Source organism: Embiotoca jacksoni, unplaced genomic scaffold (assembly GCF_022577435.1).
Source record: "Embiotoca jacksoni isolate LCO1_2020_lvr unplaced genomic scaffold, fEmbJac1.0.p SCAF_7, whole genome shotgun sequence".
NCBI lineage: Eukaryota > Metazoa > Chordata > Actinopteri > Embiotocidae > Embiotoca > Embiotoca jacksoni.
Window position 1 is genome coordinate 17814537 of NW_027185425.1, and position 23810 is coordinate 17838346.

Below are 23810 nucleotides of genomic sequence, written 5' to 3' on the forward strand. Positions count from 1 at the left end.
GGGGCTTTTGAATGCATTACGTCAATGAAAATCCCCATGGAGATAATTAAATGAGTTTGTGTGTGTGTGTACCAAAGCAAACCAATATTACATATAGCTTGTAAGACACAGGACGGTTTCTACAGGGTCACCTCTGTGCCTGGTCGGTCACACCAGTGTTGTCACTTGCTTCAGGAAAACAGAACCAGGTGATGACTCACGTGGCTGGATAGGAAACAAACCTACCAAAAGAATTGGTTCAGCGCCTTGCAGACTGAAATGCTGGTATCCTAAGTCATACAGGGACTTCAGTGGTCTTTGTAGTTTGTATCATTACCTCCATCACCTGCTTCTGTTTACGTACATGTTCTCACATCTCGACACGTCAAACCACCTCTCAATCGCAACAGTCCTCCCTTTAGTAGACGGCCGTGTGTATTACACCTTTTTCTGTGATACGGGGCCGACTGAAGGATGAACACAGATTATATCATATTTTTCTACTCATTTCACTAAAATAAAATAAGAAACAGCAAATACAAGACTCTTCTAACTGCTTACAAAGGGCGTGTTTGCAGTAAGCCACAGCTTCCTGTCCTCCACCAGAACCTGTGGCCCCTCAACAAACTAACTAACTGCTGGTTGAAGGGAGGATTTCATCAGAGGGATTTCACTTCACATCCGAAAAACTTCCCCATTTAAAGAAGGAAGTGCATGATGTTAAGTTAATAAGTCATTTGCACAGTGAGTAACTTCACAAGCTGCAACTCGTCTAATGGATGAGACTGATTTAAAAACCCTCTGATGTAATTTAGGTCAGTGAAATATTCCTGTTATTGAAGCTTCAGTTTTAGGGTTGAGGGGAATATATTGGCAGAAATGGAATATATTATTGACATATAATGTTTTCATTAGTGTATACTCACCTGAAACTAAGAATCGTTGTGTTTTTGTTTCCACACAATGAGCCCTTCATATAAAGAGAGCAGGTCCTCGTTCATAGAGCACACCATGTTGAACGGCCATGTTTCTACAGTAGCCTAGAAGGGACAAACCCTCTAGAGAGGGTCTCCTGTTTTTTTTCCCATTTTGTGGCCACTAGATTCTCTGACACACTTGGTAGAAAAGGCAGTCATATACTGTATGTAAAAATGGATGGAGCCTGTGGGTCTGAAAAGTGAAGCCAATGCAGTAGTGCTTTAAAGTGCAATAAAACCGACGGCTGGCTCAAAAAAAAAAAAAGCTTTGACTTCTCTCTTGAAATAATAAGTCAACACATTTTGTCTACATGTTATTTTGTGTCATCAGCTAAATTCAGTTCTTCTGATCGGTGTTCTGCTGGTCCTTCTGAAAATACTTCCATAAGCAAACAAATATTAGGCCTCAAAGAGAGATATATTTAGGTGTGTGCTTGATTTGATTGACATGCCTGGCGTGCAGTCAGGTTACAGGTATAGGTGGGAGGGGGGGGGTATTGTCTTCAGGTTCTCAGTCCGATCCCACGTCAGCTCCATCGCTCACTCCTCCCCAGTTTGTCCAAATATGATCACTTCTTGCTTGAAGAAAAGAAAAAAAAAGACAGTGACTGAAGAAATGACAAACTGGAGGCTTCAAAACAGCAGTTCACAAACAAATTGGTGATGTCACAGTGGGTTGCCACTTTTGGGGGGAGTTGAGGGGTATTTAGTTGGGTGCAATCTGTAACCTCAACGCTAGATGCCACTAAATCCTACCTACTGCTCATTTAATTTGTCAGATTAAATGTCTCCAATACAAATATCTAAGTCTACAAACAACTGTAATCTATGAAAATCTCTATAAAATGCAGGTTCGTTTGGTTATCATGATGAGTTTTAACTGATCTTTCAGCTGGAAAATCTCTGTAATTTGATCTAAATTTACTTTCATGTTTCCTGTTCTCGCTGATGGTCAGAACACCTTTAAAGTTGTGGATGGGAGGAGGTCTCAAAGTGTCAGATTCACATCAGCAGTAATGTGTTTATCTTCACAGTTTTAAATATGGACACCCGCTGTGGTGTCTGATGAAGATACACTGAGCTTGTGGTTTTCACTCCCTCACTGTTTATCGCTCTCACAAATATTGACACACTTCCTGTTTCTAAACACAGTCGCTCAGTTTTTTGGCAATGTTTTTGCATCATAAGTAGTACTTCTTAGATCATTGACTCAACCTGTCTTGCCTTTGTTTAAAATTAAATTACCATTGAACTAATGATTCCCTCTCCAGTTCAATCATTTCATTAATTAAATAATTGTTAGGAACTTTGCATTAAACTGAAATAAAATATCTCCAAATGCAGATCTTGCATTATTGGCTTTAAACATATGGTTTGTCATGTAGAGCGCAACTGTGTCCATCTAGCTTTACAACATGTGTCATATTTCTAAGTGATGATACACATTAATACACAAGACAAGATCAAATTCATGGATCCCACAAATGGAATTTAAAGCGTAACAGACCTAAAAGAACAAATAACTAGAATCGACTCATCCACTCGTCACATGAACATAAACTGATGGAACCAGTAACTACGAAGTCCTTTGAGAATAATAGTCATTGGCAATCCTCAAAACTTCCTGCTGTCTGAAAAAGGTGATGTGAATGTAAAAAAACGAGCAAGAGTGCAAACACACTTTCCTTAGGAGCTCCTGCCATCACAGCAGGTTGTTGTGGGAGATCATCAGTGGAAATGTTCCAGTGGAACTAGACAGGAAGCCAGCGATGAGGCGGCAGCGAGGTGTCCTCGACTCTGAGGTCCCAGAAGACGTTTCCAGATACCTGCTCCAACAGAACACACAGGAGCTTTTAAATCACACCCGACTGCTCATATAATGTTGTCCATGAAATGAATAAACTGTAATGAGAAGAGGATAAGTGGAGCTAAAATAGTACACATTAATGAGTCAGGAGATGTGACCGGTTTTCCTGTAAGGTCAACTCTGGGTTTGTGTATATTTCACTTAAAACGTGTTCTTCTGCATTGTCCAATATGTGGTGACTCTCCAATACATCCACACGGGGGCAGTGTTTCTTTTTGTAGCAGGTAGCTACTGCTGGTAATGTATGGTAATTCATTCAGAAAAGAGTAAATGTGATCGTTTGTGCTTTTATGATGCCCTGAACAGGAAATACAGTTGTTCTTTTCTTAATTTACAGATTATAACAGTTGGTCTGGTACATCCCAACATCAGCTGTGAGAAAACATTAAAGTACATCAAAGCTGAGATAAATTCAAGGTTGCAACAGAGACAGTTACCTTCTGGGACAAAACATTTGCTGTCGGCCCCACCGGCCCCACATTATTCCCACTCTCCGTGCAAAGTGGATGAATTCACTTTCATTATATTTAGTCCAGAGAAACCAGCCACAGTTTGTGTTCTATATACGTAGAAATACACATAGTAATATACAACATTAAGGCACAAAAATAATAAAGAGTTTGAATATAGATTCTCATAGCACAGCACTTCAGGATGAGTTGATCTAAACTTTATGTAAATCCATCACCACTTCCTAGTTTCAAACTGAAGAACTGAACAGAAGTGCTTCAAAGTGCAGTACCACTGAGGGCCACTGGGGGCTGGCTCCCCAAAACGTATGACTCCAAAAGACTCACGTTCAAAAAGCATCAAAGTTTCCCATCAAATACAAAGTCAGTCATTTTTTTTCACAAGTGATTATGGTGTCATTCACTAAATTCACTCCTTGTGATCAGCGTTCTGGTGGTTATATTTCTATCATTAATTAGATATTAGACCTAAAAAAGAGGTATGTTTACATCAGGTTGCCCTCATCAGTTCATGCTCTGCAGTCATGATGTAAATTCCCTTGCATATTTTCAGTTATTCAAATGACCACAAACTAATTGCCACATAGTGATCTGAGTGAGCCGAGACCCCGAGGGATCCTTGGGAATCTAGCCTTTCAAAACAGGTTCAAAAACGTGCCGTTGTCAACACAAAATCAATATTACAATTTGAACAAATTACACAGAATCAATGGACGATTTATTATGGGAGATTAATTTGTGTGTGCTGGTGTTTCTTTTTTTTTTTTTTTAAGCGACAGCTCACCATGCTTCACTGGCTTTTAATGAAAAACACTTCACCTCTTGGGACTTCATGAAGTGACATATATGGGAAAGTGTGCGATTTAAAATGATGATTTAAGGAGTGTTTTTTCCTGTTTCCAATCAGGGCCTTAGTAACCAGTAAAAATGACCTCTTTTTTTTTTTTTTTTTTTAACTTCTTTGCTCTTTTATAGAAACTTTGATAAATTCACATTCTCCAATATGTTTCTAAAACTGTCAAATTAGACCGTCCTTTTATCTCTGGGTAACCACTGACCAGGGAGCCGAGACAGAAACGAACAGACACTTGACATTTTACTTTTTAAACCTTTGACTGAAAAGGATAACATGTCACAAAGTTACACTTCCTACAGCAGTGCGTCTTCTGTCCTGATTGGGTTGGATGGCTCAGCCAGATATCGAAGTGGCATTTTGCCGGAGAATTCCCTCAGCGCCCCGATGATGAGTCGAGTGTTCCTTCGTTTATCAATGTCTGCTTGCTTTTGCTGCGTAGTTTGTTTTTGCCCTTCACACAATTTATCACCTGTCACGTTTAATGGGACCCAGTATGGAGTACACAGGGCCCCTGCACATCCCTTGGGTTCATCTTTGTTTCCATTTCTACCATTGCCACAGATAACTCCTTCAGTATAGCTGGAGCCTTCCACCTCCACCTCCACCTCCACCACCACCGCGCTGGAGGCTTCTCAGTGTGCTGGCATGAAAACAAACACAGGCCTTTTTTTTCCTATGAACTGGAGAGAAGTCCCGTTAAAGAACAACAGGATAGAATTTGGAATAATAACAATGAACCAGTTCAAACTCAACACTGGAAAGTTTTAGTGAGAAAATATGAAAGATTTTGACTGCATGTGTTTGCTTAAGTGTTCCCCAAAGTTGCTTAGTGGACATATACAGTAGTTACAGGTACAATCACAGATGATGCAGTATGACTCAAAACTGTCACAAAACATGATGGTGCGATGTGTCCTGGCGAAAGACTATTTACCTCGCCCAATTCAAATACAGTGGGATTGTTTTAATTACTGCTCTATTATTATATTTGGTAGGTTTAGTTTTATGTTGGATTATACTGTTACTCAAGTTATCATTCTCTGGTTTTGTTTTGCATACAGTTCCTTAAGAGCAAAATGAGCTGTCATGTTTTTATGTGATGAGAAATACAGATAGTTTCTCTCCTAAAGCGGAGGATGAGGCAAGAAAGGCTTAACTATGTCTATGTTTTTAATTATTACCAATAGTTCCAAAACATTTAGGCTTTTAACATCTGAAATAAATCCATACCCTGCTCCTGACCCCTCATGAGGAGGTATAGTTGTGGCCAGTTCATTCAATTATGATTTTGTTTTGCTTTTCAGGTTGTTTGACTGGAATTATCAAGTCTGAATTATTCAAGAGAAATAAAAACACAGAAAAAGTCAGAACTCATAAACAATTTTGGTTTCTTTACTATCTATTTACTATTTAGTATGTCAAAGATCGTGTTGGTTTGGCGTTTTTTGTTTACAAATGATGAAAATATTGTGAAAATAAAGCCAAAAGTGACATCTTACTTACTTCTATTGTCTTATTTTGTTTGATCAACAATCCAAAATGAAATAATATTCCCTTCACAGTAACCTAAAAATGCTAAAAGCATCAAATCCTCATATTAAACCAAAGATTGCTCTGTGTTTGTACTTGAAAATGACTTAAACAGACACATTTTTGAGTCATCTGTTAAATGATGACTCATTTCTGCTCCATTAATGACATCGATTTACTGTGGTAAAAGCTGATGAAGATTTGATGTAGCATACAAGCTTTTGTGTATTGTACTTACTGGGTGATGTAAGACCATCATTTCTCTGGGAGACCTAAATTCCAACAGAGATTAGCTGGAGGATTGTTTTGTAGAAGAAAAATCATTTTCATTATTAAATTCTACATATAGTTTATATATTTATAAATCTTGAATGCAACTTTGCATCAGTTGTTTCTTGATTTGTACCTTTCCTATATATTATTCTATTATAGAAAATGTGTATTCAAAGTGTGAAGAGCTTTTGGACTTTGGCCGGGGACTGAGTGGTTAAAACCAGCTTAAAACCAGTTAAATCCATGAAAAGATTTGAATGTGAAGGAGGTAAAATGAAAAATGTATCTAAATGAAAGCCTTTGAAGTGTGAAACGTAATTTTTCCCAACAGTCTGACTGTCAAAGGACGTAACAGGCTTGTTTGACTACAGTTTCACTGATCTATTCCTCTTGCTGGCTCTCGGAGACCCCGGAAGCTGCTGCTGGCGAGAAGCTCAACAGTGCCAAGTTACTGTAAATAACACAGAGCGCTTCCGGTTATACCTTTCAATCTAAAACCCATTTTAATATATTAAACGACTACATCCAGTGCAAATTTGACAACGCTGGAGAGCACTTATTTCTGCTATGTTTTTATACAGACGTATGAATGATAACGATTGATTGAACACAAGTATTGATAATGTGCGTTTATCACACATTTTCCCTGTTGTTTACCAAAACGGACGAGCGCATCTGTTTTATTGTTTTAAACTAAATCATCAGGCAGTTTCCGGTTCTCCCCGAACATCCGGGTAACTTGACGCAGGCGCAAGTGGGACAAATGAAGTTCACGCTCCACAGCTGGTGATGGCGGATGTTGTTGAAAAAGACACCATGAAGAATTACCACATCGCGTCGGAGAAAATTAACCCGGAGACCAGCCGCTACCCGTACTGCGTCGTGTGGACGCCCATCCCGGTGTTGTCGTGAGTAGCCGCCGCCGCCGTCGGACGGACACCTCCGGGACAGATCCACTAGCTTAGCCGGCTGCTAGCCGACCGTCACCATCCTGTTGATTTCCTCCCCGAAAATGAGTCCCATCAGTCGGACTCTGCTGCTGCCAACAGTCCGGGTGACGAGGACCAGGGCGCACTGTTGAAATGTGACGGGCATTGTCCCAAATAGACATTTACTTCGGCGCGTGTGATGACGTAAATTTTTTTTAACAATCAACAGGAAGTAAACAAAATGGTAAACAACAGCGGAAACACATTGTTCTCTTAAAGTGGAAACGATTTCATGTCAAAAGTTCGTGTTTCTGTCTTCGTTGGGCCGAAATAACATTTAACATCCTGTTTAAAAAAAAAACAACATTATAGCTTTTAATGTGTAAAAATCAAACAGGTACTTTTATTTTTAAGGATTATTGTTTTGATGTTGTTGTAACTCTAATCTGTTTCTTTTACATTTATCATGAACATTAATAATGTGTTGTAGATCGAAGAGATGCAGCTGAAACTGGGATGTTACTGAGCCAGATGGAGCTTGTCTACTAATATTTGGGTTATCACAGAAATGCTGTTTTATTTTTTAATTCAGATGGCTGCTTCCATTCATCGGTCACATGGGAATCTGCACTTCCACTGGAGTCATCCGGGACTTTGCTGGACCGTACTTTGTCTCAGTGAGTACAGTTTATGCACGAGACCATTCAGACCACCGACTCCATGTTCAATTTAGAGCAGCATTGTTGCTCTACAGTTGGTTAAATTTCAAGTGGTGTGAGTTTAAAGAGCTCGTGTTTAGTTTAAGGGAAGATATTTGAGTATCAAACAGTCACCTGTTGCTGTCACTCACAATAGATCCTAATGAAACCTCTCAAACTACTCTGGATAAATATTTCACGCCTTTGCTCAGCTTTTGTATTTTTATTATGTTTCAAGGTTTGTTTTTATGGCAAAATTACACAAAACTAGATGATAATTTTTTTGCGTGAACGTTCAGATTTGTTGTTCCTGTTGGGACGGCCCATCTTCTGAACTCTAAAAGCTCGAACCTACACGGTCCGTTCTCCAAAACAGCCCCGAAGCCTGTTGGTGCACATTTGATGATTCATTAAATCTCAATAACCTGCTAGTTGAACATGTTTAAAGGTCTCGGCGCACAGTTTAGCTGCTCAATCATTTGCTGCACAGGGTTTGGCTCAATGATGTTGTCTGTGTTTAGTACTTGAACTGAAGTAAAAGAAAGAAGATCAAACTATGTAAATAAAAAAAATGAACCTTTTTTTTTTTTTGTTGCGTTTGTATTTTTGCAGGAGGACAACATGGCGTTTGGAAGACCAACAAAGTTAGTTAATAAAAATGTTTGGGGTGTTTTTAAGTTGTATTTTTAAAGAGAAATGGTGAAAACCACACCTGTTAGTTTACATGTGTCCGACGCAACAATACGATCGTTTCTCTCTCTGGCTGCAGGTACTGGATGCTCGATGTCAGCAAAGTGTACGGCAGCGGCTCCAACGCCTGGGACACCGCAGTGCACGACGCCTCGGAGGAGTACAAGCACAGGATGGTAAACAACACCGCTTTCATTTACTTCATTGAAGAAGAAACAACAGAACGAATTCGTTATCATTGTGTTCTCTCCGAAGCACAACCTCTGCTGCGACAACTGTCACTCGCACGTCGCCATGGCTCTGAATCTGATGCGATATGAAAACAGCACCTCGTGGAACATGGTCAACCTCTGCCTGCTCGCGCTCATCCACGGAAAACACGTCAGGTAAGGAAGAGTATCAGGCCCGGTCTCTGGGAAGAGAAAGAGACGGCCGGCTTGTTGTTTCAGCCACACTCATAGCGGGTAACCACCGGGGGAATCGTCTCCCAGTTTTTGGACCATGCAGTAAAAAGCTATCTTGAGAGGTCAGCTAATCTTAGTACAGCTGAACAAGTGGATCACCTGCTGAAGCCTCTAAAATAGGTGAGCAGATCCAATACATCCCATAACCGAGGCTGGGAAGATCAGGCCGAGTGTTTCCCTTGTCAAGGTGTCATACAGACACGACTGTCCCTCAGATAAAATCATGAGGTGATCCTCTCTCTTTTTTTTTTTTACATCCGAAGACTGAGTTTGTAACTGACATGACCAGCTGACTTTGCTGCGAGCTGATTGGCTGTTGAGAGAGGTGACTTCTTTACATTCTAAAACTGCCAACTGGCAAATTGACGAGCTGAGTCGGCGGTGACGCCGTCAGCTGGCTTTAGTTGATCTTAGATGGTCCAGTGATGCTGCAACCTTCACATAATAAACTTTATCTATGAAGTAACTTTTCCATTCTACATAAAACAGTTTAGTCTCGTATCAAATCTTTGGTCTGAACTGGGCCTTAATAATCAGCACTGATTTAAAATCTAGTATGTAGGAGTAGAAAACTGTGTCACTGTCCTACTCCTGTCTAAAATGAGTGTTGTGTTCTTTGGAACAGCCCTGAAAGAATCAGGAAAACACCAAAACACCAACACAGTGTGCTGTAGTTCAGGTATCCTCTACGTCCACATCATCAGTCAACATCGGTTTGAAGGTTCGATGTAGCTGTAACACAAATCTGTCATCAGAAGCTTTGGCTAACGCAGCATGAACTGATGCAGATGTGATGGTGGGTTTGTGTTGTAAAAACTGGGAACATTGAAGTTGTGTTTCTGCTTTGACGTTGTCTGGGAAACTGTCCATAATATATAAATATATATATATATATATATATATATATATATCATCCTCGAGTCCAAAAATATCCGCCATCATCTAACTCAGAAGTGGACACTGTGTAATGAACAGCTGCTTTCCTCTAAGATCCTGGGAGAAGTAGGGCTGAAGCTTGTGAATGAGGTTTCTCTGTGGGCTCCCAGGGGAGGGGGGAGGGAGGGAGGGAGGGAGGGGGGGGAGGGAGTGGGGGGAGGGAGAGTGTATGTAGGACATTCCTCCAGAAGGCCTTTGAATACGGCCATAACAAGAAAGGTGTTCACATCGGTGTGGATCAGTCGTCGTCGTGTCAGATCGTAAGAAGACTTCACTTTCATTAACAACACGTTGTCGAGTCACAACAGACATCGTCTCGTTTTCTGCAACACAGGAGCTGTTTCTGATGGTGAACTTGTGAACTTACAGTCACACCGTCAGGAATGGAAACATGCAGTACGCACACGGTGTTGTCAGAAGAAGGTGATGATGCAACGCATTGCGCCATCAGAACAAGTGTTTCTGCTCCGTGATGCAGCAGAAGGAAAATAAACCCAGTCAGAGCGAGGGAGAGACTCCAGCAAAAAGAAAACACAGGAACTTGTTCAAAGGTTTTCTGTGAAGGTTTCTGGGTCATCCGGGTCGGAGTGAGTCTCGGTGTTATCCAGAGGCAACTGGACTTGCTTGAAAGACACGTCACTGGCTTCTTTTTTTTTCATGTTTTGAGACTTCTGCTGCATTTGTAAACACTTCAACTGTTCAAAGTTTGTGTTTCATAAGAAAATGTTGACGTTGATTGTTTTAACGTTCAGAGTTCAGGACGCAGTGGAACCATTTCATCTGAGAAGAAGAGCGTTCTCCAATGTTCATGTGCTGTTGGGTTTTTTTTTTATCAGTCACCGTTATACTTTTGTTGTGCTTTCCTCTGTTCAGGTAAATGAGTGCTATCAACATCTGGATTCTTCTCAAGAATCTCCTGATTGGGTTTCATCCAGACGGACGAAGCCTCAGTGACGACCAACGTTTCTTTCTGTGTTTTAACATCCACACATCATTGTTTCTACTGATGTTCTCCTAGCGTCACACAGCAGCTTCTTGATTTGCCTCTCAGCAGCGTTTTAACATGAAAAAAATGATGATGTACATGTCGTCTATACTCATTGTTGCCATGGTTACTGCAAGTACAGGGTTAAAGACGGCATCTTCGGCTGGATGTTGTGAGGACTCGGGGTGGGAGGGAGTCATGCAGATATTAGGGTACCCCACTATTTGTTTGTTTGTTGTGGACGTCACCACACACACACACACACACACACTCTCTCTCTCTCTCTCTCGTTTCCTCACCTCTGGTCTTCCGTCTCGTCTCCTCCCAGCTGTGTAGGCTTCCTGAAGACCTGGCTGCCTTTCCTGATGCTCATGGGCATCATCCTCACAGTGGCGCTGGCCCTCAACCTGCGGTGACCTGGGAGGCCGGTACAGGACACGGTGAACCCCCCCCCCCCACCCCCACCCCTCCTGCTGGTCAGATGTGGCGCTGGCCTTTTTAAACAACAAGGAGAGGATGAAGAAGAGGTGTGTGTGGGGGCATCACGCGGTGTCGAGGAGATACAGACTACTCCCCTCCGAGACGGGAACGTCCAGCACCTGTTGGTTGGTGGCGAGCAGGCGGCCTCCCGGTGGCGGCGCTGCAGCTGGAGCACCCGGTGACGGACATTCATCTGTATTTATCTGTTGGGAGAGAAGAGACTGAACACCACAAACGCACGGAAAGGATTAGGAGTCGTCCAGAGTCTGACTGCAGGTTCAAACCACCTGCACCGTGGAGAAGTGAGGGATCGTTGAATTTCTGAGGGAAACACATTCATGCCTTGCTTTTAGATCCCGATGCTTTTACTTTGTAATGGAATCGGGAGTGTAATCCCATAATTCAGAGCTTCAAGAATGACATTTTTATACTGGGGCGGGGGGGGCGCAAACATGTAAAATCAATTAGCTGCCTTTCCAGGGAATTTACTGCATTTCATGCTTGATTTAACTTCGCTCTTCCACAGCACTGCGACTAATACCTCCATACATACATACGCAGGAGCAGTTTGTACTTTTGTGCATTTTCTCACTCGACACAATATCAGCTTCTAGAAGAGATATTTTGTCAGAGATACGTCGTACATGTTTCACCTCATGGTACTAATTAACTCATCAGATTGTAGCAGCCGCAACTCGAATGTAGAGAATATCAAGACAAACCAGGAGAACTTTGGTTTTCTGTTCATGTGCCAAAACGCGGGAGAAAGTGAGACCACCTCCGACTGTGTCTTCATTTCTGACTAGTTGTGTCGTGGAGCAGCTCTGAAATGTGTTTGTTCAGTCTTAACAGACGAGTTTTGTTTCCTTCTCACTGCTTTTGACTTTCATGAGAAGAATCCAGAGTCAGTGCCTAAAAATGACCCTTTTTCTCCGTGTCTGTCACCGATCTCTTAGACCTGGCATTATTTAGTTTTATGCTTCTTTTTGGCTCCTTTTTTAAAAAAAAAAAAACTAAAACAAAACAAAAACCAACTTAAATGCACATGATGGTTGGCACTCAAAAATGCGTTACCATAGCTGTCGTTAGCACTTTCAAATCCCCTCATTGTTTGCGGTCAAACAGAGAAAAAGAAAAGTGTTGAGCCGTCTCTTTGTCCACGGTGCTGCCAGAAGCAGCAGGTAACCGGGATCCTCAGGTTTTTTCACACTCGCCAAACATCAACCGTCTGGTTTTTCTCCCCAGCGGCTAGCCGGCCGGCGTCGCTCCTGCTGGTCTCCACCTCTGCACATCACATCCGAAGGTCATTGTGAAATGTCAGCGCTGTTCCACAAAGCTTCGCTGCATCCTGCAATAATCCAAAGTAGATGTGGTTGAGCGTGTGAGCCTCTGAATGGAGGTGTGTGTGTTGGTGTGGAGTATGGCTTTTTACCTCCAGGGAGAACAAAGTGCCACTGTTCTTAGACTCTCCTCCTCATCGGGCTCCTTCTGTGGCCTCCTCTTCTTCTGTGGATCTCACCCATGTTGCCTGTAAATATTTGAACACACATTATACATCAGGTGCTCTTTATATACTTTGCAAACTTTATCGCTCAGTCTACGATTTGTCCGCTGAATAATTTAACTGTTGTTCCTCTTTACGTCACTTCACGGCCGCTCGGCTGTGGAGCAGATTCGTGCCTGAATGAGTGTGTGTGTGTGTGTGTGTGTGAGAGAGAGAGAGAGAGAGAGAGAGAGAGCATGCAATTGCATGCCAGCATGTGTGTGTTGCATGCATGCAGGAATCTGGAGTGAACCCATTGGAGGGAGAAGTTCCTGGTCGACTCATCTCTGCAGCTTCTTGATTAATAATCAGCTGCGTTTCGTTGCAGCGAACTGCCTCTGATTGATTTCTCTGTTTATAACTCAGTAGTTTTTTCTTAAATCTTTTTTCCAAGTGTCATGTGATTGCTGGTAAACTTTAGTGAGAATAAATAATATATTAGACCGTAACGGGCCTGCTTAAGTCGACCCTGATTTGATGCCATAACCTGCTGTGTGTGCTGTCGCGACAGATTGTGTAGAAAAGAGCTGCACAGTCATTTTTAAAAGCAGGAAGAAATCTGGCATTTATTGGGAGTGAAATTAACTTTAAAGACACTTGTTTTTTGGGGATATTTTAAACTAACATCTCTCTTTAAAGCAAAGCCACTAGTTACTTAATCATCTTTTATTGTAAATACACCTTTATGCCCTAAACTCTCAAGTTTTATGTGTGAAATGGCTGAATGAACATTCCGGACTGGTAGCCCTCCATCCAGAGTGCTGTTAGTCAGAGGAGCATGTGTCTTCAAAAAAAATAAATATATATATATATATATCTATATATCAGGAAATGTGCTCATTATGCCCAAACTGTAGTGACATTTTCACGCCCGTGTCCAGATTGTGGAAAATGCCAAACGGCGAAGTGAAAACTCCCTTCGGCTCTCCGTAATTGTGCTAAATGTTGGAAAAAGGGGAGACAAAACTTGTGTTTGAATGCGGGACTTGTCCCTTGATGAAACGGCTCATTCACGACAGGAGAGGGATGAATGGCTCTTTGATATCAGCTGATAAAACTCAGAACATTGTCTTTATTACTGACAGAGAAATATTTCTGTATGATATAGGGAGGAGGGGGCGGGGTTGTGAGGATTAACACTCCTTTGTGTGAGTGGATGTGCAAGAATGTGATATTGAGCGGCGATCATTTGAATGGTTTTAGATGCTGCCTGCTGCGGTGCCTTGTTGTATCCAAGAGCTCGGTCCAGGAATGTGGAGACCTGTGGTCCCAGTGATTCAGCCCCGCTGTCAAAAGACAGTTGGGATGCTATTATTAGTGCCACTATCCATATATACTTCTACCAGTCTACGATTTCAAAACCCTTCTTTTGTTTCTCTAATCCAACCCCCCACCCCCCCACAAATATCTTTTATGCTGCAGATCACACAGCGAGTCCACGGGGGAATTTTATGAATCCTGCAAGTGACTGTCTGAATGTGTTTATGACTTACAGCTATAATACCAATAAAGATGTCTATTATTGTAGAAATTTGTGGGAGTTTTTTTTTTCTCTTGGATTTCCATCACTGAATTTGGCCTTCAGCTGGAAGCTGTGATGTCGGGATTTCAAGGCTCCTGAAGTTCCTATGAACTGTAATATTAATTAGAGGCCGTCAGAATACACATAAAGGCTAAAAGTCCCACTCAGTGGTCATTACCCTGCAGAGCATCATGATATTCAAGAAAAAGGGTGGGGGATCAAAGGATCTGAGGTCCCCACACACCCCTCCCCCACCTTGACCACACCACCTGGGGAGCCGAGAATGAGCGACATCAAACTATGAGCAGAGAACTTCTGGCAAAGTTCTTCCTTTTCATCGTGATCGCCCTAAAAAACACATTCGATGACTAAAATTGGAGTATTTAAATAATTATTGACTAGAAATGGTCATTGATGGTTTCCATGATGTTTCCTTTCTTAGAGATTTCTTGCAGTTTGTTCTTTTTTCTGCAATCAAAATCACTAAAGTCCATATTTCAGTGTTGATATTTGACCCGGGTGAGTACATATTTGGCCAAACTCGTTTCCCTGACGTCCTGCTGCGCCATGCGTAATAGTAGATATTACCAAATGAGAAAAGGGGCTGCAGTTCCAACCACTCTCTCCTCCTCATCCATCCCTCGTGCCAGCACTCTCTTCCTTCTCGAGGCTGAGAGGAAGATCTCGTGCACCCGGGCAGGCAGCATAGAAGCCCCTCCCTCCCCACAGATCGCCGCACTATAGTCTATGATCCTTTTTTAACTTCATTGTTGGAGAAGAAGCGACGCCCCCGCTTTGCCTCTGCAAAGGATCAAACACCCCCTCAGATCATATTAGATCAGCACGACCCCCAGTCCTGTTCTCATGGAAATCAGACCCAGCCTCCCGGCCATACTTTCTGCGGACATGCAAAGTTGAAGGGCGCATTCCCAGGCGGGACGAGACATGGTAACGATGTCTTGGCGGAGCTGATCGTTTCATTTACCCCTTTTCTTCTTCCTCTTCTTGTCCGTGTTTTCTTTTCGTTCCTCCAACCGCATACTTTTCCTTCTCTGTCCAACATGCTGGCGCGGCGCATTGTTCTCTGCGCTCTCCTCGGCTCCGTTTACGCGCCGTGTCCTCCGCACTGCGAGTGCTCGGAGGCGGCTCACACCGTGAAGTGCGTCTCCAAAAACCTGCGGAGTATCCCGGCCGGGATCCCCGGATACACCCGGAATCTGTTCATAACCGGGAATCAGATCAACCGGATCGGTCCGGAGTCTTTCAAAGGGCTGGAGAACGTGACCAACCTGTCTCTGAGCAATAACCGGTGAGACTGACTGCTGTGCCTTTTTGTCATTACTGCCATGCAAAGGAAACCTGGGAGAGGAATCTAAGACGCAATTTGCTTGTCTCACTATCAGCATGCTGTTTCTCAATCTCCACTTGGTCCTCAGTGTTCTTTAAATCTGACAAACAGCTCCTCAGTTTTTGGTTGCATCCTTCTTTTTAAGCTGTATTAAAAGGACCACCACAATAAAAATGTATTCAGTTCGGATCCAAAGTAAATCTGTCATGCTTTCATGTCTGCAAACATCTTCTTTTGTCCATTCCCACTATGCAAATTAAAGTGTGATTGATGTCTCTTTTAAGAATTTCCGAGGTGGAGTCCCACACCTTCGCAGGACTCCGCAGCCTCCGCTCTCTGGATTTGAGCAACAACCAGCTGGCTATCATCCACCCCGAGGCCTTCACCGTCTTCAATCAGTCTCTGCGGGAGCTCAACCTGAGCCAAGCCCTCTACAACCACTCGTCGGTGCTGGACCTGGCCACGTCTCTCCGCTGGAGCTCCCTGGGGACCCTGCAGGGCCTGGACCTATCCGACAACAGCCTCATCTATCTGCCCTCGCGCATCTTCTCCCACCTGAGCAGCCTGCGGAGACTCAAGCTCTCCAACAACTCCCTGGTGGCCGTCCACAACTCCACCCTCTCGGGCTTGGAGTGCCTGGAGGAGCTCGACCTCACGCTCAATGCCCTCAAGACGTTTCCCGAGGAAGGCCTGCAGGAGCTGGACTCCCTGCCCGGAGCGGCTCTGCTGCTGGGGGAGAACCCGTTCATGTGCACGTGTGGGATCGAACCTTTTGCTCTGTGGCTCAACAAGTCGCAGGATCGCATCCGGGACGCCGAGGACCTCGTGTGTGCCTTCCCGGCCAGCATGAGGAACACGTCCATGCTCGCTGTGGGCATGTTGACTCTGAGATGCCACCAGAAGGGCGACCTTGCTTTGCAGACCTCTTACGTCTTCTTGGGTATAGTCCTGGGCTTCGTAGGCCTCGTCTTCCTCTTTGTGCTTTACCTCAACCGCAGGGGCATCAAGAAGCGCATCTACGACTTGCGGGACGCCTGCAGGGAGGTGTGGGAGGGCTACCACTACCGCTTCGAGATCGAGTCGGACCCCCGGCTATCACAGGTCTCCACGAGTGCTGATGTGTGAGAGGACAGTCTGCTGCATTTTCTTATACAAAACTCTTTCCTAATGCATTTATCAGTAGCAACTTGTAAAAATTGTACAGATTTGTCTGTAAATACAGCTGTGTTTATAAGTTTTCAGCCTTGTTCCTTGAAGCATGCACCGCTCATCTCTCCTCATCACACATCTAATGTGCTCTTTTACTACAGACTATCATAGACTTGAATGTTATAAAGAGAGTTCATTGACTGACATTTGTTTCACCCATTTCTGTTCTTTATGTGCACACAAAAGTAACGGTAAGTGCCTGACGTCAGCTCGATATTGTGACCCAATCAACAGTGATCTGAACTCACTCTCTACGAGGCACATTCACTCCATCTTTTGTGTCACAGCCAGTCCACAATGCTGCAATAAAACCCTGGCACTATGAAAACAAACCTCTGGGAATTGAAAACACAATCAGTCATCTCATCTTTGAACCATTTCAACCCGCTTTGGTCCCTCAGGGGTGCTGGAGAGGAATTAAAGCCACCAAAAGCTTTTCCAAAGCTCTCCCTAAAAACATCACCACTCTGCTCCTCTCTGGCTGTTGGATTAGAAAAGGAGGAGGAGGAGGAGGAGGAGGAGGAGGGCGATTCAGCACAGACCAGCGGAAATCTCTGGAGCCCCCTCACTTTTTTTTCCCCTTTTTTTTTTTTCATGAAACGTCGCTTTGTTTCAACTCCTCAAGTTTTATTGTCAAAATGATGAGAACCAGTCGCAGGGGCTGAGGCCGCTGAAGTCTCCCCTCCCTCCTGAAAGACAACAGCCGCTCTGCAGGCTCTTTTGAAGGAAACAGTCTGCCTCTCCACGTTTTTCTGTTTAGGGGGATTCTTTCTTTTCTCTTTTTTTCCCAGTGATAAGATACAGATGATTCTGAAACACCAGCTACATTGTTTCATTCAGCGGTTTTGCTGCAACCAGTTAAGGAGCTTTAAGCTTCATGAAAAGCTAGAAAAATATGTTAAGTTTTAGCGTTTGTCCACATTTTTAATTGGGGTTATGCTAAAAGTGTCCTTTTAGGGGAAAGCTGCTTTCTAAGCCCTAAAAAACACTGAAATCCAGACATTTTACATGCATGTTTAAACTGAATTACCTTAAAATGAATGAATTCTAAACAAATGTCATACACGTCATCTTTGTTTGTTTCTGAATGACAAAAGCAAATCTCTGTGGCCTTTTGATGCTCCAAACACAGACAGCGAGCGAAGATGGCGAGCTGCCATTCCTCTATGTGTTTATGGCCCTAATTGCTAGCTATCTAGGTATTTGGATTGAGGGGGGAAGAAAGGAGCTCTGGAAGTTAAGTGAAACAGCCTCCCATTGTTGAAAGCCAAAGCAACATCTTCGGCCCATCAAGATCAACTCCTCTGATAGTAAAGCAGATAACACGGATACACTTTCCTGCATGTGGATCGACAAAACAAAGCAAAGTCGTGCAGTCTGTACACTCATTTAGCCTCAAATGTAATCTTGTGTGTTATGAGAGCTGCGGAAATGAATGTATTCATAATGTTTGGACTGGGTATCATTTCTCGGCCGCAGCACCACATTAAGCTGGGCATTTACTCACAGAGGAGAAAACAATTGAGGCTCTTACGCTGCTGACACAAAGGGGTGGCTCGGATGGAGATGCCTCAAATGAGCTTTGTTTTCCAGCGGAGAAAAAACAAAAGCTGATGCCTTGTGATACTCATTCTCTCTCTCTGCCTTCACAGATGGTCATTATGCCGGGGTGTAATGGGATTCACTCATGATGACAAAGTTGAGCGCTCTGATCCAGCTATTGTTCAAAGTGTCATCATTCTTAATAATTGCCTGTGGGAGGAAAACCCCAGGAGAAGTTTTCATTTGCTATTTACACAGCGTGTCACGCCCGGGGCATTAAGCCGGCCACGGGTTACTGGTGTCAGTTTGCAGAAAGGAAAAGAAGAAAAATGATTCCCTGCATGTCATTACTTCCGTTTTCTGCTCATTAAAGTGTGGATTAGAAGCCCTGGCTTTTCTTTTCTTTCTTGTCTTTTTACGAGTCTGGCTGCTTGAAAAATATACGGTCTGTTTGCTATAGGCTGTGTAAGGCTGCCTCAGCAGGAATGCATGAAAACAGAGGAACATCCAGACGGTTTCCATTACTGTGCAAAAAGAGAGGCTTGTTAAAATCAGAAGAATCGCTCCAATTATACACTCCTTCAGACTGTATGTTGCACATGTCTGATTAAAAGATCACATCTTTATTTCATCTTTGATTTCCACGTCATGTGTTCCCACGAGCCGTTTGTTACACCAGTGAGGGTTTCCTACGAGGAAGCAGTTTTTAAAAACTTTAACAGTTTTAACTGTGTTCTGTGGTTTGTGCCGAAATACATATTTAACGTATTTCTTTTCTCTCTTTTTTTTCCCTCTGGAGCGCAGCAGGCTTGTGATTTTTTTATTCGGCCTCCTGTCTCCGGGAACATCTTGGCGCCATTTCATGGGTTTAATGGCCGTGATAGGGAATATGCCTTAAAAGTGAACGCCACATCTGTGAGGAATTGAACATGTTAAAAAAGAGACCACAACAGTCAGCTGCATGACGACAGAGACGAAGTGGCATCTACCCCCCTCCACTGGCATGGTATGACAAATACAGCTGTCTGTAACGCTCCGCTACAACGACACATCATCATTTACACTGGCCTTCACTAAATAGTCCTCTGATACGGTCTGCTTCACATTTAGATGCTCCAACCAAACCACGCTGATGCTGGGATTCACTCCCTTTACTTTCCTTATCTTCACAGTGATCTTACTTATGATGTAAAATCTGTGGATCCATCGGCCCAGCCTGGATCTGTCCATCATCTCTAACATGTCTGGTTGGCGAAGGTGGAGACTAAACTAAGGAAGTGGTTCCAGTGGGGTATTGCCCATTGTTCTGCTGTTCACTTGATCAATGGGACTAATTGTGCTTGCCAGAGGATGCTAGTGAGGAGGAGTTGGTACAGCTGGCCCAACTGCCCATTAAAGCCAACTGGCAGCCCATTCATCACTTTCATAAACACACACACACACACACACACACACACACACACACACACACACACGATTCAATGGATTTACCAAAACTGTATATGTGCTCTTCCTTCATTCTGGTATTAATATCAATGATTATAAACTAGTTTTGCTAAGAAATAAGAATACATATCACGGCACTTATTTGGTCAAAATGTAATTACCAAAAGAAAAAGAAATGTATTTTCAAGGCCTCCAACAGGAGTGTTTCCAGGTGGCATACATTTTTTTTTTTTTTTTTTTAATGTGATTGGTGTAGTGATGACTGGACGGGCACACTGAGAGCACAGACCTCCACGAGGTCAGTAGTCCACTCTGTCATGTGCAACTGCAACCAATATTTACACTTGTGGTGTTGTTACATTTCTCTCGTGTGAAATCACTGTCCCCACGAGCTCCACACCGGTCTACTGACCATCGGTCTTATTCAGACAAATCCGCCGGTGGGTCGATGGATCGTCAAACCAATCCATAACGTGTTTACCAGCCCTGTCTGTCTCTTTACTGACCCTCTCTGTGTGCCCGTCATTCAGGCTGCTGTAGGGGGTGCAGTCCCAGCGGAGAAGTCCAGGGTTGAATTTATTTCCCAGAACACCTCTGATGCTCCACAACGCCTGCTTTCTGTTTGAGTGTATCTCGGAGGATTACTGCTGCCTGCACATGTGGAATGTGATCTTGTATTTCTATAATGGCCTATGTTTTCTCACTACTGAACTTTACTACCATCTACTGGACTTTAAGATGCATTGCACTGAGCAGGCCAAATGCCCTCTCTCACAATGTTAAAGACAAGACAACAAAACTCGTGGATCTGCTCCGAAATTGAACGGTTTCTTCCTTGGCCCGTGCTACACTCTTCCACCGAGATTCATTCAAATCAGTTCGGTAGTTTTCTGTACTCCTTCTACAAAACAGACAAACAATCAGACCGCACCGAAAACATAATCTGCTTGGCGGGTGGAAACATCCTTCAGTTTGAAATGGTCCCGCTATATCACTGGGTAACATGTGGAGTGCTGAGAGGACATTTACTTCAATGGGACACATGAAAGAGACACAGTTGAGCTACAAGCTGATACAAGAGGGAAGGATGATGAGAGGAAGGTGAGTTGGTTAGCCTAGCTTGCTGGCTTCAACTTTTCAACTGAAGTCCAAACGTTGCAGCGTGACAGGATCTCAGACAACGCTGTGTGGGTTTGTTTAGAAAAGGAGGAAACAATGTCTTGTAACAAAACAAAAGCTGCAGTATCATTATTGTGTCAATTTCCTGCCATAAATAGTGATGTGACTTCAGATTTCAGTTTGAATTTAATAAAGCTCACAAAACAAGTGGACTTGATTTGCGGTTAATTGTATATTATTTCTGTCCCACTTGGGTATAACCACCGCAGAGTTTGTACAACATGTAAGTGTCCACATGTCAAAATGGGATTCTTTATGCTCTTGAAATTTAAACAAAAACCTCTCGGTGCCGAACCACAACGAGTCCCCAGGCCCGCGGAAAATGAGAAACAAATGCTCTCAACAAAGTCTTGTCTCCGATGAAAGAACGGCTCGTATAAAATACTCCACCGCAACAATGCAGCTCCCCTCTGAAGTCTCCACGACTGCGTCTCCACTGATTTCCGAATTGACGACAACTGTAAACGCACGGCACTGCCAGCCTCCGCTCCTCCGCCCCTCCGCCCCCCCGGGCCTCCACCCCTGAGAGCAGGCCGTGCCCTGAAGCCTTGTTGTGGGCTCCGCTGTCCTCAAGCTGCCCGTGATTCAGCCTCTCGTTTTTCGTTTCCTGTCAGAAGTTTTGTTTTGTTGTTGGGGTGGTTGTTATGTGAGGATGAGGTTAGAGAGTTTTCATTTAGAGAGACATATCTCCCTCCGTGTCCCATCCTGCATCCTTCTCTCAAACTCTGAATGAGCCACTAAAGCTGCGGCTTCTTCTCTGCTTTATATTCTTGCAAAGATCCTCCAGGGAGAACAACACGGTATGAAGATGAATAGTCTCGATGGGGTCCATACGCGATCAAGCCATTCAATTGATCAGGCTACGAGCCCCACCGTGACTCATTAAAGAGTCTCTCCCCTGGTCCTCCCACAGAAGTGGAATAAGGCCTGTTTTGCTTGTTGATTATAAATGGCCTTGACCTGTTTTAGAGAAGGGACAAGATACTCTCAACTCCTGTGCCACTTCATCATCTGCTTCATGCATCAATGAGCTGGTTGGAAGTGAGCAGAGAGCAGAACAAATACAATAGTGTGGCTGCAAACTGGAGTCATTTGAAGACACTTGGGTTCAAACCCCCTCCAGCAGACCCACAGTGGTTCATAGATAACGACTTAATTTATTGCTGGCTGATGTTTCTCCCACTTTTTAGTTACAGGAAGTTACAGAAGGCATTTTTGATAAACATTAAAACTGCACTTTTGAACATTATTATATGAAGCTGCTCTTATCAATATTTTTGTATTAACATTAAAGCTACATTTATCAGTATTTCTATATGTAGTTCAGAGAGATTTGGGCAAGTTGGGGGAGCGAGCGGTGGATCTGACTCGATTTGATTGGAAATCCGACAATACTTCGTCTTGCCCACCTATAGCCGAAACCTGACGGCACCGTCAGTCAAACAGACACGCCCCCTAAAACACGGCTTATTGAGGCTTATGTCCTAATTAATGACGGATTATTTTCAGATGGACCTCCAGAAAACTAATAGGAATGAGTGACTGCAGCTAACAAAACTAGAATAACTTGTGGAAAAAAATTAATTGACTGAGTTTCATGGGAGAAGTTAAATATGGAGCCTGTGGAGGCTTTTTGGAGTCAACCTCTAGTGGCAATTGGTGGTATTGCAGTTTAAGGCCTCATTTTTCAGACCAGGAAGCTGCGTCTACTTTTATATCCAGTCTGTGGTCTGACGCTACACTGAGGATTGCTTCCGGTTGTTGGGTTACATTTCTGGTTATTTTATAACTATTAGAGCAGCCTTTGATCAATTAGTATTGACCACCGTATATATTATTTTGTATGCCAGAACTGCAGCAGCCATTGTTGTAACTACTTCTATGCCATCACACTTTGCTATCCCGTCTGGTCGCAGCCCTTCAGAGTGGCTGAACAAACCCTAATGCAAACAAGGTTTCCAGACCATAATCACAGTGAAGACTGAAGCTCCAAGCAACAGACAAACTGTGGTAATGTTTTACTGGCCAGAAACACTATCACAAACAAAGGCTTATGTTGCTCCATACAGTACTCTGTAAAAAGGTATTTTTTTTCAGAGCTAATGGACTTATATATTTCAGACTGCTATAGTTCTGGCCACTAAAATGCTACTTGGTAAAATAATAAACTTGAAGGAAAATATTGGTTTTATGAGAACTGATCTCATAGTTTTTTTGTCCATCACTCAGTTAACAGTAATAACAAAACTATTTGGTAGAGATGTTTTTGCAGTTTAAAGATCGACGTCTTGATTTAATTTTACGCAAGTGATTTAATTTTACACAAGTGATTTAATTTTACGCAAGTGATTTAATTTTACGCAAGTGATTTAATTTTACACTATGGGTTTGGCTGGAGTGATTTAACTGTGCTCGTAGATCTCAGCAATAAATTGGAGGGAACAATGTTGCCTGAACCAATAGAAATGATGACCAAAAAAAAAAAATACATCCAAATTACATGAAGCCGTTGAACTTCATCTCGAGAACAATATCCACTGTAAACAGGGATGAAAGCGTGCAGCCTCTCTGATGATGATGATGATGATGATGATGAATCCTCGAGCTGCTGGTAGAATGTGCTGGGTGTGAACTCTCCATAGGTAGTGTGACCTCTCGCCTTCCCGAAGGGAGGAGACTTAAGCTCATTATTATTACCTTCATTATTGCAAAGGCTGGACCAGATGCCGAAGCGGGAGGGAGCCCAGCGCCCCCAACAGGGATCTGAGGCACCTGATTGGTCAGAGGGAGAGGAACGGTTCGGAGGCCAAAGGGTAGATTCTTCCGGAGAGGACACACCATCTGCTGAGTGTCTGTCTCACTGACTTCACATCGTCTTGCTACATGA

General features: G+C 43.2%; 2 protein-coding genes across 2 annotated transcripts; both read left to right on the forward strand.

The window, feature by feature from the left end:
• The first annotated feature begins 6691 nt into the window (after window positions 1–6691).
• Window positions 6692–13477, forward strand: tmem222b (transmembrane protein 222b). The gene is made up of 6 exons (XM_069176004.1): window positions 6692–6860; window positions 7474–7558; window positions 8192–8223; window positions 8349–8445; window positions 8525–8655; window positions 10983–13477. The coding sequence occupies exons 1-6, from the start codon at window positions 6742–6744 to the stop codon at window positions 11068–11070; spliced, it is 552 nt and encodes a 183-aa protein (XP_069032105.1). The 5' UTR covers window positions 6692–6741; the 3' UTR covers window positions 11071–13477.
• Window positions 13478–14980: 1503 nt separating this feature from the next.
• On the forward strand, window positions 14981–18867 carry LOC138215006 (trophoblast glycoprotein-like). The gene is made up of 2 exons (XM_069176919.1): window positions 14981–15508; window positions 15832–18867. Exons 1-2 carry the CDS (start codon window positions 15261–15263, stop codon window positions 16670–16672), a joined length of 1089 nt encoding a protein of 362 aa, XP_069033020.1. The 5' UTR covers window positions 14981–15260; the 3' UTR covers window positions 16673–18867.
• Window positions 18868–23810: the final 4943 nt, after the last annotated feature.

Coding starts and splice junctions, on each gene's coding strand:
- LOC138215006 (XM_069176919.1), top strand. CDS start 15,261: ATGCTGGCGCGGCGCATTGTTCTCTGCGCTCTCCTCGGCTCCGTTTAC. Junction 15,509..15,831: donor CTGTCTCTGAGCAATAACCG/GTGAGACTGACT, acceptor GTCTCTTTTAAG/AATTTCCGAGGTGGAGTCCC.
- tmem222b (XM_069176004.1), top strand. CDS start 6,742: ATGGCGGATGTTGTTGAAAAAGACACCATGAAGAATTACCACATCGCG. Junction 6,861..7,473: donor ACGCCCATCCCGGTGTTGTC/GTGAGTAGCCGC, acceptor TTTTTAATTCAG/ATGGCTGCTTCCATTCATCG. Junction 8,656..10,982: donor ATCCACGGAAAACACGTCAG/GTAAGGAAGAGT, acceptor GTCTCCTCCCAG/CTGTGTAGGCTTCCTGAAGA.